The 12,252-nt window shown below is 38.6% G+C and overlaps 1 protein-coding gene across 4 annotated transcripts in view; it reads left to right on the top strand.

Annotated features, from left to right (window-relative positions):
* Window positions 1-12,252, top strand: part of RASGEF1A (RasGEF domain family member 1A) — a 166,986-nt gene that overhangs the window by 143,913 nt on the left and 10,821 nt on the right. For 3 of the 4 annotated variants that reach the window (XM_086752477.1, XM_086752474.1, XM_086752475.1), the window contains 2 exons: window positions 6,452-6,580; window positions 11,818-11,955. In XM_086752477.1, the coding sequence (XP_086608603.1) occupies window positions 6,452-6,580; window positions 11,818-11,955 (267 nt within the window). The remainder of the gene's footprint in view (window positions 1-6,451; window positions 6,581-11,817; window positions 11,956-12,252) is intronic. The other variant, XM_086752476.1, reaches the window with a different exon arrangement.

Genomic DNA, 12,252 nt, shown 5'->3' with positions numbered 1-12,252 from the left:
ACACTTGTTAGAAAGATAAAGCCATGCTGAACCCAAATGGGTGCCTTAAGAGCCAATTAAAAGAAACATTAGCCACTGAATTTTCAATCCCTCTAAGCTGCTTTAGCTCTAATGCAGCCAAGATTAACTACTAAGCAGCTCCTACCTAGGGAAGCAGACCTGAAATCAGCTCTGGTGGGTTCCCCCCCCCGCCTTAATTTTCTATGCATCTCCTAGTTAGGCCATCAGGAAGAAAAAAAAAAAAAACAACAAAAAAAAAACACCACCCCAAAATAGGCATAAATTAAAATACCTTCTTTCTCAATACATTTTAATGGGCCAGCACTGTAATAATATATGTTCCTGAGCCTGAAAATGATTTTGCCACTGATTAAACATCCTCAGTGCAGTCCCCTGAAGTAAATACTACTTGGAGTTGCAGGGCATGCAATAAGATTCTGAACCTAGGATATTATTATCACCTAGGATATTATTATTTATCACCTAAAATTACTCCTTGTACTCATTAATGAAATATGTTATTTAAACAAGTTGCCAAAGGTCAGAGAGGCTATATAGCATATATTCCACTTAAGCCCAGAAAAAGTGGCATCTAGGGCAGAAGAATCCCAGCTCTTTGCAAAGACTAATAAGGGGGCAGGAAACTGCAGTTAATAGTAACTTGTATGTTGAACTTAACACTTGTGCTAGTGGGCCGTGCTATATCTTGTACGTTTCTCAGTCTAATTCTTGTAGAACTTTTTACTATGGTTTCGTATTGGCCACCACAGAGTCCCTCCAAGCTCCTGCACATACACCACCCATCTTCACAATTGCTATGCACAAAAAAAGGGACTCCTCATAGGAGAGTTCATGGGTATAAGCAGCAGAATTACCAGCAATCATCAGAAGATTTAAAAAAGCAAGACTAGGATGTTTTAATATTCCAGTTCAAAAGTAATCCTAGACTTTGCATTTAAATATGTCTAACATACAATTGCACTGCCTCTGACAAATGCTGACTTAGTTCCAAGTCCTTTATAAGACACAGAGGGATAACCGTTGTTAGACATTAAATCTCTGCTCCCTGCCCCCAAATACATACTGTAGAGCAAATGCAGAAGAAAGCAGCAGGTAGAGCTGGTATGGTATGCCGGTGGAATAGCTTTAGGCTGCTGTACTTAAGCCTTCTAAGGAATTGGTTCATTGTCTTTTTTGTGGTACTAGAATATAGTTACCTGCTGCTTGGATTTCTGGACTACAGTAAGGTTCTTTGAGTAGGTGCCAACGCACATCCCTTACTGTAACTTGTAACAGAGGATCTATTTGTAACACAGCTACTCTGAAAATGGTTCCATAAAGTGAGCATTACTTAAGGGGTCTACAGCTTATTTTGGACTGCTGCTAGTTTCCATGGTGCTACCCCATACCCTGTGCAAGGGAGCATTGCAAACCAAGCAGTCATGGACCCCACCCTGGGAGGCTGCCGTTGAAATAGGCAGCAAGCTGGCAGCTGAGAGAGATACAACAGAAGCAATCAAGGCAACTCCAGGGAAAGAGAGATTGAAAACAGCATTAAACCAAATTTATCTCCTCTACAGCAGGACACATTCTTTTAGATAAATCAGATCACCCAATTTAGCTGAAAGGATTAATTACAAAGTGAGTAGATAAATAAGCTTTGTACAACATAAAGAAGGAGCTGTATTTGAGTCATCTTCAAATCCAAGGTTTCTATTTCAGTTCAGTTGCATGTTTATACTTAATTTCATGCTCATTGCTATTTTTAGGGAAGTTGCCACAGAGAGTTAGAGTGATAGCCATTTACACTGATACTGTCAGAAGAGTAGCCAGGACTGTGGGTTCAAGAGAAAGGTATAAACACCTCAGTCTCATGGCTCTGGCTACACATGCAAAGAAAGGCAGCAAGGCACCACCAGTTAACTCACACCAAGAGAAGCTGTTGGTAACATTAGCAGAGATCACTTGAATTTCAGAGTGACATATCTGTAAATTGCAGTACTCATCCAAATTTTTGGATTAGAACATCTCAGCACGATGCTCAGAAGGCATTCCCACCTGTGTGGACATTAAGCTAAAGATCACAGTAACCTTCCAGACAGACTGAGGGAAGAAGAAGAAGAGAAAAAAAAAAAAAAAAAAAAAAAGATGGAGGAAAAAGCAAACACAGAGTATCTTTCTGTGCTGGTTACAGAGGCAAAACAAAAATGTATTTGCCATGTTGGCAGAACACGAGACAGGCAAGGGAGGATGGGAAAGATAAGGGCCTGCATTTGTGTACTGCTCTTTTGAGGCTTGTTTGCGTACAGGGACTTGTTCAGCACATAGAAAAATGTATACTCATGAGACAGAGGAGTTCGGGAGGTTAGGAATGGAATGTACCAGTCTGCAACCCTTGTGCCCAAGCAAGAAAACGTTTCAAGAAAATATTTCACAAACAAGAAGTCCCAGAATGAGCGAGTGCACAATGAAAATAATTTATTTTTTTAACTCCTCAAGAAGACATCAGTGCATTCTTGGGTCAGAGAGTAACAATTCCTTCTTTAGTCTTGTGTGCTCGCGCTTTTTTTTTTTAAATATAATTCAGCTCATCTCCTAGCAACAACTTTAGGCACTAAAGGCATCTGGCTTCTTATTCTCTTGTAAAGCAGAAGTCCCTTTTGTGTTAGCTTACGTTGTTCCAAGCGCAGAAAAGATTTTTTTTTTGCCTCTCCTCCCAAATACCTGTCACTTCTGTAGGATAAATGGAGCTTAACTTTCAATCTCATAGCTTACGGAAGCATTTTTTGTTCATTCTTTGTCAAACCAGCTAGCTTCATAGATAAACTTCCTTCTCCAAGCTATCATCTTCATAATTAGGCAACTGCCTATGAGAGACTGTAGGTTTTTACACTGTTAAAACATTTAGTCTATATGTGTGTTGTAGTACGGGTGCAACAAATCAGAGAAATCCTTGATCTAGCATGACTTTAGCAGGAGATACTTCCTACCCAAAACAGCTGTGTTCCAAACCCCCGAGACCTACCACTAAGCTGAAATGTATGGCTTAGTTCAGCCTGAATTTTCTTTTTGGATGGGGAGTGGCTATTAGCAAGGAGATAAGCGTCAATAATGCTGTCAGACCTATCATTTTTAATTTGGTGCTTAATTGCAGTTATTCCTTGTCTATGCCAGCATAAGCAATAGAACTATCAAAAAACCCACACAATTAGATACCAATAGATTGTGAACCAGCCTATCTTGATTGACCATAACAGAACAATTTTATTTTCCAAAGTACTGAAGCTAGTTCCAGTTAAGTGACTTTAAAGAAAAATAAAATAAAATACAGCAGATGGGTTCCAGAAGTAATACTTTGTTTCTAAAACCCAGTAGTCCAGCGTTGTCTGGAAAAGCATTGCTTGGGTCCAGTACAGATATTACTGATTACAGAGGACATCAGCAAGCCTAAAGTGGAAAGTATGCACTTCTATTGCCACGTATCTTCCTGCATGTTGCCAGTTTGGCACTTTTTTGAACGTAATATAAAACATTATCAAAGAGACCAAATAAAAGCACAGGTCATCTGGGTCACACTTTTCTTGCAGTATAACAACAGGGAAATTGTACTCTGAGTGGGCCTTTCTCAGAGTCACTCTGGATAAATACTGTCCCACATCACACATGCTTCCACCAAGGAGGCCGACGCTAGAATTAGTACAAAAAGCACAGTTATATCTTTCCTTAAGAGAATGTGTTCCAGCTTATCAGAGGAAAGGTCATTGGCAGGGCAGGATGGCTTAAGTTGTGGTTCTCTCTACTTACATGTGCAGGCATCTTTCAGACACGCTTCTGAACTCCCAAAACAAGAATGTGGGGAAGGGATGAAAGTATCTAAGTCCATAATTTTTTTTTAATTCCCTATCTCTTTCAAATGCAAAATACAGTAAAAGTGGGGGCTGCTTCATGTTTCCAGATCAGAAATTTTCACACAATCCAGTGACAGCTGACACACCCAACAGCTAAATTCCTTTCCCAGAGAGTCCAGACTCACAGTTTTAAGTTCAGGGACAACACTGATAGAAACAAACACGAACACTGGCTGCAAAAAAAAAAAACCAAACAAAAAAAAAAACCCCAGAGGATAACCAGGCATAGTTTAAAACATACACACACAAAAAAAAAAAAGAAAAACAAAAAAAAAAGACCCAAACCGCAGCCTCCCCCCCAAAAAAAATCTCACAACCCAACACTATTCTTTCTCTTGCTTTCATTCTGAATAGAAAGTGTGTTAGTTTAGGGATCTTTCTCACATACATAAAAATAAAAGATCTGATACATTGTCCTGGGACACAACCAAGTCCTATTTGTGAATCAGGTTAGCTCTTCAGCCCAATTGTAGTGCCCATAATATATTGTGTACGCTACTATAGATTTTTATAAAGCTTCTCTAAAGTTGACACAATATCATCAACTGTTTCCAAGTGCAAGCTTAAGAGCTGCACTGAATTTCTTTTTAAAATAAATGAACTTTTTTTTTGTCATTGTAAAAGTAAAAAATAAACTCTGAAGTTCTGTAGAAAGACAAACAAAATAACCAAACTGAAGCCCAGTTTCTTAAATTTTCCCAATGTACACTTGTGTGGGATGTTTGCAACCATGCCATCAAGAAGGGAGGCCATGTGTCAGTGTTCTGTCACTGCCCTAGCCACCAAGAGCCTGATTGTTAGGTGGCCTCAGCTGTCCATCCTCTGTAGGCATCAGCAGAAGCACTACCCAAGAACCTGATCCAGACTGTCCCTCCAGTTAACCCTTGTCCTCCTCCTCTCTTCCTCTATTCATAAACAGACAAGGCAAAGACTATGAATTAGCTCCAGTTCCCATTGTACAGAATTAATGCTATTCCTAATTTAATACATGAACCCCAATGCTAATAAGATCTTCAATTCAAAATGAGCATTTTAAATGCCTCTGGTGTATCACACTCCACTCTGTTCTTTTATTAACTTCCTCCAGAAGCTCAGAACAAAATTGGATGTTTAATAGATATATGCTTAATCTGTTATACTGTTCACTCATTCCCAGAACACTGTAATTTTTAGTTAATTTGGGGTTTAAAAAAAAAAAAAAAAAAGCCTTTTATTCCTTTTTCCCCTCCTGAAATTTGGAGGGTTTTAGTGCTAAATTTATATTATAGGGCACACTGAGTACTAAAGTTGAAACATTTTTCCTTAATAGCACATTTTATTGTGATTTGAGAGATAAACCTCATAACATTTTTGGACTCCTAAAGATAGCATTATTGTTTAACTACAAGTGTGGTTTAGAGACTGCAAGCAGCAGAATTCAGTAGCTAACAGTGGAGATGCCATATTTTAGACAACTAGTCTTAAATTTTTAGATGTCTCAATTTACTTGCCCAGTCCAAGGTAGTATATGTGCACACTGACTATTTATGTGTGCATTTGGCCATGGCCTGCCAAATCACATTTGTAAAACAGTGCAAAGTAACAGTACACACTGCAAACGTAACGAAGGTTAATTGAAATCCATTGTCAAGGAGTTTCCCTACAATTTCCTAAATCTAAATTTTGTCATAAAGCCTAGAGGAAAAATAGAAGTGCTTATGCTACTGTCATTACTCAGGGAATTAATTACATTCGAATACAGAAGGCAAATTTCAAACACTGAAGCAAGACTAGAGCATGAAGGCCTTCTCACTTCAACTAAACTGTTCAGTATGATTTGGAATACAATGCGTTACAGCTTTTAAAATACAAATGGAGAGGCTATTTCTAATGCAAAATAATAATTTTGGGCGTTTATTACCAGTGTTCATACTCAAGAGACTCTGAAATAGGCCCCAAATAAGTAAAGTCAGGCTTAAAACTACATTATTGTCATATGGCCACAACCTAAGCTAAAGCTTGTGTCAGTGATCGTGGGAAAAAGGAACAAAAAACCCCCATACACAAAGAAATTACAGCTGTGGTTTAGAATACACATGAAGCAGTTTTCTGCAGCTCAGTGAAAAAAAAAATCACTCCTAAAGAAACAGAGCTGCAGAAATAGTGCTGTTCAAGAGGCATAACACCCTACATCGGACATATTTCATGTGTCGTTTCTTGTAAGCAATGACTAGTTAGGCATATTCAGTTTGGCATTTTAAAGGGAAATAATTTGGGAATCTGAAAACACCACCAAGTTAATAGCCTTGAAGCCTACAACATTTCCTTTTAACAGAGCTAGAAAAGACCACCACATCTCTGGAGACTGGAAAAATTATAAAAAGTTTAAACAGAGGAAAGTTACATTTATGGTTTATGGAATAGTTTTTCCAAAGAAGACAAATTATTTTTACTAAAGTTATTCAACTTGGGTTGTTTTTTTTGTTTGTTTTTTGTTTTTTTTTGTTGTTGTTGGGTTTTTTGTTTTGGTTTTTTTTTTTCTTCTTCTCTCTCTGCTTCCACAGAGGACTTATATCTTCACTTTCCTGTTGAGCTCACGAGTCTTCATTCACCCACACGAGCTCCTGGCTAAAGTGGGGCAGATCTGCATTAAACAGAAGCAGCAGCTAGAAACGGGGACTGAGGCAGAAAAGGTAAGTGAACCACTATGTCCTTCAGTTAGCTGTGCTACTGTCATTTATTTCCCACTCTCCTTCTCATTGTAAAGCTACATAGATTGATAAAGATTAAATTGAAATTGTAATTGGCGTGTGTTACTGGATGCACTTTTGTTTGGATTTTTTCCTTGAAGTAGTATTGCTTCTTTGCTGGCCACAGAGATAGGTTATGTACTACCTTACCAGTCGGATACAGTGGCTGGAAATACAGCTTTGCTCTTGAGCTGCAGGTTGGTGCAGTGCACCAGAGCAATGTGTGTCTGCCATGAAACCCGCCCAGCAAGTCACTTGGCACTTTTGGGCTTTCACCAAATTAGGTCTTTCTTGAATTTGATTCCCCTTTCTCCAGTCACCCTTCCCATCCTATCAGAGTTGGGTGCTCTGCCTTAGGTTGTTGGTGGAGTCTTTTAAGTTGGTGTAACAGTAAATCAGAAAGCTACCCCTCACAAAAATTAAGGGATGCACTAATTGAAATGGTAGTCTGTGCTGATACATGTGACTATGCAGTTTTTCTACAACTGATCAAACCAAACTGTACCAGTTTATGATATGCACTTAAATCCATCTAAGTCTCACCATTATGGAAAGTGTGTATTGAAGGGCTTTTGACTGAAATTGAAGTACCAGAATAGTCCAGGCTGGAATGCAAAGAAGAGCAACAGAAACAAGGACGAAATCAGCAAGTAGTTAAAGACTTAAATTGTTCAGATCCTGGGCATGTTTTGGATCCAGTTCTTCTATGGTGAGAAATTACATGGTCACATTTCTAATCAGCATATTGATAGTCCCATTTTGTTTTCTCCTTGGTGTATCAGGACTCTGAGTAGGGAGCGCAAAAGGTAACCCTGTGGTTTGGCAATACAGAGCTTTTGACTGCAGTACTGACCTAAGGGCTTTTGCTCCTATTCCTAGAACAGTTGCATATTATGTCACAAAATTACTCCACAGGCAAAACTAACCACTTGATGCAAAATTACTTTCATCTAGGTCAGTCCCCTGATTTACTCACCAAATAGCTACGTAACTCGTCATGTAGGTGCTGGACAATTCAAGGGGTCAGGGAAAGAAGGTGCAAGAACCACTGCATCCAGCTTTGTACACAGAGATGATAACTGTTCCCATTGCCACTGCCAAACCAGTTCATGACTGAGCAACCTTAAACTGATGCTCTGTAAATTGTAGTGGTTCCTCACCAACACTTATCTGAACAGAGGTAGGAACTTGTAAGAGATATTGGGACCATCTGACACATGGAATGAGTAAAGCTGATCTGTAGACATTCGGAGAGGAAGACTGCTGTCAGTAGGTAGTGTTAAAATACATGGTAAATACTTGGATTTAAAAAGAATGGGATTTAAGATTAAACTTTTGTGAATAACAATACACTTTTAGATTTTAAAATGAAAACAGTATCTGGGGACTAAATCACCTGGCTGTTCAAAGATAAGATATTAGTTGTAAAGTGGTATTACTTGGGCTTTTCAGCAGATATGTTAAAAAAATAATGGCTTCCACATTGAAATTAAATAGCATTACATCCCAACAACAGGATGTAAAATACAGCAGCTCATATTCCAAACACTGACACTCTTAAACCTCCTGTTGACAGTTCAGAAATGGGCCTACAAGAAAACCAACAAACAGCAAGGTCACAATAGGACATTTAGGGAGACTGCTTTAATTTACATGCTTTGCTGGTTGCTTTTCTTACTATGCCCTTGATCCCTTCCTGCCCCCTTAACATAAACTGTAGTTTTTTTCCTGCCCACTAAACACAAAATTCTTGGAAAACACTACATAAACTTCTGACGTCCCTCTCAAGTGACTGTTTTACTGTCCTAAACTGCAAACACCTGTATGTTTTACAGAGTTTGGCCACGAGCATTTGCAAACATTTGTTTTTCTATCTGTCAACAAATAAAAGCTCATTTCACACTCAGCATAGAAAATGATGCTCAAGATACTCTGTTTTCAGTCATAACCCATTAAGGTATCACCAGAACCTTCTAATTAAGTGGCTCCATAGCAGGAAATACCTGGCAAAAGTAGTTAAAAGCAGCTCTCATCATTTCTGACAGAGTTTGCATATGCAAATCTCTTAAGAGAAGAAGCTGTCTGACTTGTTGCGTGGATAGTGTGTGAGCTGAAAAAGTGGCAATGAACCAGGTTTTGAAGTTACACACCACAATACTTAGCATTCCTTTGTTTTTGACATTACTGTCTGGCCAAAGAGTCCTACAGTAAACAACCCAGAGAAGAGTGGATTAAAAAACAAAACAAAACAACACAACACACCACCACTCTGGGATGTCTTGGAGTCCACTTAGAATCCTTTTGGCCACTCATAAAAAGGAAGTGTTTCACAGTTTAAGACATCAATTATAATATGCAAGCCGGTAGTTAAGCTTGACCATAAAGGATAAAATTTAACTCTCCATAAGCGCATTAGAGGTTGGAAAGAGCCAAACAATATTGTCACAGAAAACAGCACCTGTATAGTATTATTCAGTAGAAAAATCTTGTGGTGCATTATTTCTGCAGCTTGAGGGTATTCTTAAAATCAAAAGTTAAAGTAGTAAGAAATAAAAAGAGAAATACACATAAGTTTCTATTAAGCTTGTCCAGGAATTCATAAGTCCCTCCAAAATTTTTATTTCCCTCTGTTTTTGTCACCAATAAGTTCTCCTTTTTAAAACCAGAAATCAGAACAATAATCATAACCTGGTTATTGTTGTTAAACCTCCCTTTCCTAGAACCACAGTATCACTATTGCCCTCCTTTCTTGTTGGCAGTTGTTTCTGAGTCCTGTCTGCCTTACCTCACGCAGAACAGGGCTGATCCACAGTACTTGATTTAAGAGAAGTATTTTTATTGTCAAAGAATATTTATAGGAGAAGTATTCCCATAGACTCCAGAGAACTCTATTTCAGGCCTCACAAAGGGAGACTTATATCTGGAGCAGGACTACAGAAAACATAGGTTGGTAGGCTTATGGCAGGCATGACAAAAAGGAAAGTGTGTGCTGCTACCCACATATCTGTGTGATTTCTATCTAGGTTACCACAAGTTGCATGCATCAAGCCTGTCACGCTGCTTTGGGTTTCAGAGTGCACGTGAAAAAGAAATCTCATGTTTTGCTATATTGATATTTTTTGTTGCTCTCAGGAAGCATACCGTATTTTCAGGAGTAGTAAAAGTATCTGGTAAAACATTACTTTTTTTTATATCTAAAGAGTAATTACATGAAGAATAATATAGTTTGCAGTTTGCCATGCAACAGATGCCTAGCTTTCCATTGTGAAGGAAGCAAGCCCTAGCAACTCATGAGTAAATATACAAGATGTGAAGTCAGTGTTCACTGGAGATGCTTGCCATGACCTAAGGAAGGATTTTTGGAGCCTTCCTGCCCCCATCCCTTCTTTTTCAGTTTCAAAAGTTAAAAAGAAAGGATGGTCAGGATAATTAATACCAAAACCCAGTACTGTAACAGCTTGTGGTAAACAAGAGTAGAGTAGGCACGTACCTGTTAACTTTAATTGAATGAAAGCACACCGGCTGACTAATTAATTTTCTATCACCACGTACAGATTATTCTTTTAATAATGTCAGATTCCATACAGTTCCTAGCAAAGAAGTATAAATTGTCTTTTCCCCAAAGCAGATGACAGTGGGAACCTGGAGGACAGAGAACTATAATCTGGAACTCTGTCCCACAGTATTTAGAAATACCTTGAAGCTGGGCTCCAGAAAAGTGGTATTGGCATAGCTTGCTTTGCAGGAATGCCTGCTGCCAGCAAAGAGAATGGTGATGTTTTCTTTTTGCCCTCACTGTCCGACTGTTCTGTGTGTCTCTCACTAGCAGGATCAATTAAGGGTTATCAGTAGAAACATCTAGGAAAAGCATGCTAGCAGAGGGCAGTTTGTAACTCTGAAAGAAGCAGCAGCACACAAGAAAATTCCCTTCAGACTTACAAAGACCACTGGCTCATTTTCAGATTGAGGATTCAAGAGTGCATGGTTTAACTTCAGAGTTCTTATTAATCATTATTCATATTCCCAGTGACAATATACCAGCGAGATGTTTAAAAAAAAAAAAAAAAAAAAGCCCTTAATTTGGTTGACTTCAGGTTTTGATTACATAAACTGGGACATACTATGATCAGATGATGTTTTGGCAGCAGTTCCTACAAGTTCTTGGAAGATATTCTCTATTTGTTTTCAAAGAAAATACAGTGACTTCCTGTAGTGACACTCATAGGCTAAGTCACCTTCTGTAACCCCTAAGAGGCTGATGGAGAGCACAGTGAGGAAAGCGCGCTGTGCGTGGGGAGAAGGAACTGCTGTGCAGGGGGACTTCCATAGCTTACATAAGTGGGGAGGTAAACACTTCCTCTTTCTCCTTGGTGCATCACAAGTTGAGTGGGAGGATAAATATAACCTGAATTAAGTTTTGATTCTTCTTGTTTGTTTTTAGTGTTCTTAGCACTCACACTCCCAAGTTTACAGGAGTGCTCCCTTGGATTTACTGATGCTGCTCTCTATTACTATGATGGTGGAGTAATGGGCATCCAATTCAGGTCTAACTGATGAAAAGCCTTTGAAGATTCAGGGGTAACAGAAGAACTTAGGAGATAGCTCTCCCTCCCCTTTCTGTGGTTGATAGCTTTTTGAATAAGAGCCAATACTTTTTATTTTCAAAGTCCATTTTGATTTAGATGTCATGGAGAGAACACATATCTTTCCTGTCATTCATTTATTTTAATATACAGCTCAAGCTGGAGGGTATGATAAATTCTACAGAACAAAAATGTCTTTGTGAGTGTTTCTCATGAAAGATGCTTGGTAGACTGCTGCAGTATGCATTTGAATTCAAACGTTAAGGTACTGCTGCCTCAGATAGCATAAATCAGCTTAAGTCCCATTAACTTCAATCAAATAAGTCACTTAAACTATTCTGTCGTTTTCCTGGCTTTACACAACTAACCTTGAAAATATCTTCAAAGTGTTTGGTAAGAGACATTACCAAGCTATCATGAAAGGGGGCTAAATCATGCTATTTGGGAATCTGGCTCACAATTAAATTGTTCTTTTTTATGCTCTTTACCTACTACTAATACAAAGTATTTTCAAGGGGAATCTTCATTATCATCAGCTAATTTACTCTGCAGTCAGAAATGTCTATGGTTAATAATCAACTCACTGTTTCTTCCTAGGCAAAGCTAAAATCCTTTGCTGCCAAAATCATTCAGCTCCTGAAAGAATGGACTGAAACTTTCCCCTATGATTTCCAAGATGAAAAATCCATGAAAGAGTTGAAGGAGATTGCTCACAGGATCACACAATGTGATGAGGTAGGGGTTGGGGGGAGAAAAACCAAGTGGTAAAGCAATATTTGTCAGCCTTTATATATAGTTTATAATATCATATACAAACCTTTGCTCCTGCATGCAGTGTTTTTTAAATGGACTGCAGCAGCAGTTGCTAAGCTGTCAGCCTAACTGCAGGACATGGGCTGAGCGATGAACTTAATGGTCCATTAGCAGAAACTGTCTACGTGTAATCACCAAGTGTAAGAGAAAGAACACAATAGTCATGACAATATGAAAAATAGATGTGGTGCAGAAGGAGAAAGGAAAGAACAGTGACTA

The sequence above is a fragment of the Chlamydotis macqueenii genome, chromosome 7 (assembly GCF_036417535.1).
Source record: "Chlamydotis macqueenii isolate bChlMac1 chromosome 7, bChlMac1.mat, whole genome shotgun sequence".
In the NCBI taxonomy this organism is placed as follows: domain Eukaryota; kingdom Metazoa; phylum Chordata; class Aves; order Otidiformes; family Otididae; genus Chlamydotis; species Chlamydotis macqueenii.
The sequence above is the reverse complement of the archived record's forward strand: the minus strand, read 5'-3'. Positions and strand labels throughout refer to the sequence as shown.